Source organism: Squalius cephalus, assembly GCF_949319135.1.
Source record: "Squalius cephalus genome assembly, chromosome: 5".
In the NCBI taxonomy this organism is placed as follows: Eukaryota; Metazoa; Chordata; class Actinopteri; order Cypriniformes; family Leuciscidae; genus Squalius; species Squalius cephalus.
In genome coordinates, this window is record NC_137126.1 from 37,768,353 (window position 1) to 37,773,944 (window position 5,592).

Consider the following 5,592-nt stretch of genomic DNA (forward strand, 5'->3'; position numbering starts at 1 on the left):
AAATATATATAATACAGATTGTAAAATGTTAAACTAATAAACTGAGTTCTCTGCACTCTGCATTTGTGTGTTGTCGTGTGATGCTTCCAGTGTCCATCATTTCTGATGTACATCCACTGACATGCAATACCAATTTCACTTGGTTTATCTAAGCAAGGATCAGTTTTGATGGGGCTCTTATCAACAGGAAGAATCTTACCACTAAACCAACATCATAGATGTATAGATTATTCTTATTTATTTTCTTTGAATTTTGTTCCCCCTCCTCTAAAATCAAAATTTATCACCTGATTCCTTACAGTTGTCTCTGCACATTAAACTCCAATGGGAGACAGAACAAATTATACACTTGTAATGTGTGGCCTATATATCTTCAAATACCCCAATTGGACCATAAGACAGGTATTTTCAAGACAATGGAAGCTCGGGTTGCATTAATAATAATAATAATTATAATACTAATAATAAAATCAATAGTAATAATAATTATTATTAATAATAATAATATGAGAAGCCAATCAGGAATATTCTCTCGCGTTTTGAGGGCTTTCATGACTCCTCCTGCTTTCCGTAGTGAGACCGAAGGGGGCGGGACCGGCATGGCGGCCAAGGTGAGTTACACTTCCAACTGAGTTAGTCCAAATGATTAGGTTCATTCTTTTATAATATATCCATTCTGCAGCAGAGTATCACGCAATTTCGTCAAGTATAATTTCTCATGAGTTGCATGATGCAGCTGTTAATCAGAGCGCGAGCACGCTGTTTGTTAAACCACAGCGAAGAACATGCTGTTCCTAAACTCACTCTTATACATGATGAGCTTTTTGAGGCACCTGTCTCTAGTTTTCTGGAAACGACATTCAAAAGACAGCTTTTGGTTTGGGATTATTACACGCAGTAAAGCGTCTTTTCTTGCTTCAGTCCATTAAACTAATACAGATAATGTGCTTAAGGGAAGATCAAGAAGCTGAAAGGGGGAAAACGCTCAGCCAGGACAAAGCTGATTGTTATACTACAAATGGCATTATATTATTATAGATATACGTTATTATAGGCATTATATTACTGCAAACATGTTCACTGAAAACTACACAACACATATTAATGTACCATCATATTCCCATGTTTTTGGGCATGAAATATGGTAGTAACATGTAAGTCCTATGGTATATGAATAAGTCTTTATTAATAAAATATTGTGTTGATCCTCAGATTCTGAAGTACGCAGCGCTTCCTGCTGCTGCTGCAGTGGGTTTGGGTTCATTCAGAATTTATTCCATGAATGAGAAAAAAAATGAGGAGCTAATATCTCCAAGAGAGGTAAGAAGTCATGTTTGGAATATAATACACCTATTAGCAGTGTTTTTGATGTATGTGCATTATTGGGGATGCATTAATTTAGCAAGGATGCATTTATTGGATCAAAAGCGACAAATATTTATAATGTTACAAACGAAATAAATTCTGAAAAAATAGGTTCTGTTTTCCACAAAAGTTCCTGAGCAGCAAATCAGCATATTCAAATGATTTCTGAAAAATCATGTGACACTGAAGACTAGAGTAATGATGCTGAAAATTCACCTTTGCCATCACAGGAATAAATTACATTTTTAAATTGTAATATTTCACAATATTACTGTTTTTGATCGAATAAATGCAGCCTTAGGAGATTAAGAGACTTTAAAGACCCCAAACTTTTGAACAGTAGTGTATTAGTGTGAAGTAATGCATGTGTTAAAAATATCACCATGACCTCTCTTTCTGTTTCTGCCTCTGTCCAGTTGTCTATCTACTCCCCAGATGTTCCTGCTGTGCCATTAGTGGAAGAGCAGCCTGGTGCAGTGCAGACGGGGCTGGGGGCCGTGAGGACGGGCCTGAAGCCGTACGTCAGAGCCGTGCAGGTCTGATACACATGCTGTCCTGTCACACTGTGATAAGGAATTAGTTTGTCATTAGCCATGTTTCCGTCCACCTATTCCAAAACAAATTTTGGAACATCACATAAAAAAGCGCTGGATGGATTCACATAAATTCTAAAAATGTGCATAAAAAAATCTTATGCACTCAATTGAGTTGGATAATTTTTTTTTTATCCAATAAGAAGACATGCGCATGAACTATGATGGAAACACATTTACACAATGAATCCCTCGATGCTCAAAAAAAAAACTCAACAGAGGATGTGATTGGATAACTGGACTCACCAGCAGATCAGTTTAATTGCACAGCATCTCATATGTTTTTTTTAGTTATTCTGAAATGCCTGAGCCAAAGTCTGTTATCTGAGTGATTTGGTATAATAACCTCCCAGAGCCGCCTCACACGATTGCATTTACAAACACCAGGCATCCGAACGCAAGATAACATGACAGCATTGATTGCGTTTCATTTTCCCGCTCTTTTGTTCTCTTTAATACATGGGAAGGAAACTGTGCTTTATTCGCAGATGTTTCATGCGATATTCCAATTTAACGTACAAGATAAATCCGCAACTTTAGATGGAAACATAGCTATTATAATATGATTGACAGAACAACAAAATGATCTGTTAGCATTCTCTCTTCTTTTTACAGAGCGCCTTGACTTCAGTCAAAGTTGGTGTGATATCTGTTTACCAGGCCGGGGAAGGTGAGTCTGATGTGTGCGATTGAGCGAAAGGCAGTAAATGACTGTGAACCTGACCTTTAACACCTGACCTTCTCATTTCAGACACGTATCACTTCCTTCGAGACCCACCCCCTGGCTTCCTGCCAAGAGTGGGTGTCATCGGTGTGTCTGGATTGGGTGGCCTGGTTCTGGCACGCAAGGGTAAGCTTAGTGTTCGGTAACTGCATGTTGTTTCACCGTTTAAATCGATTAAGAAGCAGCATCTGTGTGTGTGTTTTTGCCCAGGCTCTCGTTTAAAGAGGATTGTCTTTCCTCTTGGACTGGCTACTGCTGGTACTGCTGTATGTTACCCCACACAGACTGTAGCAGTCCTGAAGGTACATTCTCTCTCTCTCTCTCTCTCTCTCTCTCTCTCTCTCTCTCTCTCTCTCTCTCTCTCTCTCTCTCTCAAAAATATTTTGACTTGATGTAAATTTTTCCCAAACCTAGGAAATCTTTTCTTCTCCAATATATTTCTACTTCATTGTTGAAACTATATATTTTTTTTTTAATAGATCACAGGTAAAAAGGTGTATAATGTCAGTTCATCTGTTGCTTCAATGTTGAAATCCAAACCAAAGGAAGATGTCATCATGTCTGCTGTTAGCGTGGAGGTAATCTACATATTTCATATTAAAACCAAGTTACATTGGTTTTTATAGTACATATCGCGTCTGTGTCTGCTAAAGTGTCTGCTAAAGTAATAAATGCAAATATAAGCCCCTTAAGTTGGCTTTTTCTAAATGTTGTTGATGTAAACAATTCATCTGTGCACTTTTTTTTTTGATTAAAGTATGATAACTCGAACTTCCGGTGAAAAGACAGACTTCTCCAATCATCTTTTCTGCTTAAACCCTCTTTCTTATAATCGACTAGAAGCTTGCGTTAAGATCTTTACAATCAACCGATCATAGAGCCAATTCCCCACCTTACTTTTTTTTAATTTTTTTTATAAGATAATCTGTTTCACAGATTTCAGATGTACGTCACAATATGGAAAAAAAGATCTGTCGCTAATTTAAAAAACTTTACACAAAATTAAGTTTTATACTAATTAAGCGTAGCCAATTAGCCTGTCAAGATAATTTTGCATTTATTTTACTCCAATGTTAAAAGTAATTTTATATATTGCTATATAATTTGTTTTTTTACAGTCTGCTGCTGCAGTAACGAACCCAGATACAGAATCACCCGTTAAAGCACTTTCTGAACTCTCACCCGAGTCTGAGCCGCCCCCTGCTGTTTCAGATGAGGAAGTTACACCAACATCCAAAGCTGAATCAGTGGAATTGTCCCCAGTAGCTGATATCGTATCAGAAGATGTTGTAGAACCTCCCTCTGTTGTTGATTTAACAACCCAGATTGCTTCCCCACTCTCTGAACCTGAATCTCCCCCTGCACTTGAGACTGCCCCAGTTACAGAAACTACCCCTGAACCTGTTGATGGTGCTGTCCGGGATGCAGAATCCACCCTGGAGCCTGTTGCTGAAACTGTCGAAGAAAGCACGCCTGAGCCCCCTGTCCCAGAGCCTGTGGTCAAAACTGCCCCAGAAGCAGCACCTGCTGACTGTGCTGAAGACGCTGCTCCTGAGCCAACACCTTCCGCTGAAATGAATATTACACCTCTTGAGGAGTCTGATCCTGAATTTGTCCCAGAATCTGCCCCTGCTAGTCCAGAATTTGAAGTCCCTGCACCTACGGTTGTTATAGAAGAGGCTACGCCCTCAACAACATCTACAGTAGAGGAAAGCACACCCCCTGCCCCCATCCTTCCTGAAGATACCACCCCAACCACAGTAGATGAGGAACTGGCTTCTGTTACCCCGCCCCCTGCTGAAGAAGCCATTCCTCTGACTCCTCCCCCAGTGGAAGAGGCTCCGCCTTCATCTCAACCTCCTGTAGTTGAGCCAGCCACAAGTGAGAGAACTTTTTTATTTTTTTTATATTCCTCCAAGTCTAATGCAGCCTTCCTAGTAAATTCCTGTAGAATAAAATGGACGAATTGATCAATTAAATTTTTTTAGTACCTGACAAAGAAGGGTTTTTTAGTACCTGACAAAGAAGGGAAGGGTTAATAAAGAGCAAAATATGCACCTTAATTTGTGTGTAATTTATGCTTTTTATATTGTATTTTATAGATATTTTTCTATTTTATCAATCTGCTTTCCAAATAATGGGAAATGTTGTTTGGTCATGCATTTATTTGAAATAGAAATGTTTTTTAACAATGTAAAAGTCTTTACTGTCAGTCACTTTTGATCAATTTTAATGCATCCTTGCTGAATAAAAGTATTCATTAAAAGTAAAAAAAAAAGTCTTTCGGACTCCAAACCAGTTTATACTGGTCAGTAAATACCAGTTTGCTTCCACCATGTTTGTTTAATTGACATTTTGGTTCTGTTTGTGTGCATCTTCATGTTTATCTTGCAAATTCAATCATTCTTACATGACTTGGCAGCATACGCACTTCCTCTTCTCCACATACTAATATCCCCCTTTTCTTTTAATCCTAGTAAAGTCACGCTTTGTTCCTGACCCTTCTCTGCTGGACCACGGGCAGTCTAATCCAGAGGACGCAGACATGTACAGCACACGGAGCTGAATGAGTGATAGTGACTGCAGATGAGAGAAAGATGGAAATTATGAGATATTTTAATGTGCCATGATTCCAGCAGTGTTTAAAAGTTTTGTAATTAGGTTTAATTACAAAATTATTATTTTACCAATAATGTGATGTGGTGAAGAAGGTAATGGCATGTTTCTTTTTTTCTGTGATGCTTCACTCTTATGAGAAGTTTCTTACCTCAGCAGGGATATCAAACACACACACACTTTCTGTGTTAATACACGTTGTCCACATTGTGTTTAGTAGCTCTTTCTCATTGTGACACTACTAAGGAAAATCCAGGCCCAGGGTTACAGTATTTTAATAAAAAGCCTGTGGTC

The 5,592-nt window shown here is 38.4% G+C and overlaps 1 protein-coding gene across 1 annotated transcript; it reads left to right on the top strand.

The window, feature by feature from the left end:
- The first annotated feature begins 539 nt into the window (after positions 1–539).
- Positions 540–5,592, top strand: apool (apolipoprotein O-like). The gene is made up of 9 exons (XM_079870499.1): positions 540–611; positions 1,213–1,320; positions 1,782–1,901; positions 2,574–2,628; positions 2,710–2,808; positions 2,893–2,984; positions 3,162–3,260; positions 3,801–4,563; positions 5,160–5,592. The coding sequence occupies exons 1-9, from the start codon at positions 552–554 to the stop codon at positions 5,246–5,248; spliced, it is 1,485 nt and encodes a 494-aa protein (XP_079726625.1). The 5' UTR covers positions 540–551; the 3' UTR covers positions 5,249–5,592.

What these genes read in the sequence shown, in the direction of transcription:
- apool (XM_079870499.1), top strand. Translation starts at nt 552, where the DNA reads ATGACTCCTCCTGCTTTCCGTAGTGAGACCGAAGGGGGCGGGACCGGC. An exon ending in TGTTTACCAGGCCGGGGAAG is followed by an intron (nt 2,629 to 2,709) that starts GTGAGTCTGATG and finishes TTCTCATTTCAG; the next exon opens with ACACGTATCACTTCCTTCGA. An exon ending in TGTAGTTGAGCCAGCCACAA is followed by an intron (nt 4,564 to 5,159) that starts GTGAGAGAACTT and finishes TTTTAATCCTAG; the next exon opens with TAAAGTCACGCTTTGTTCCT.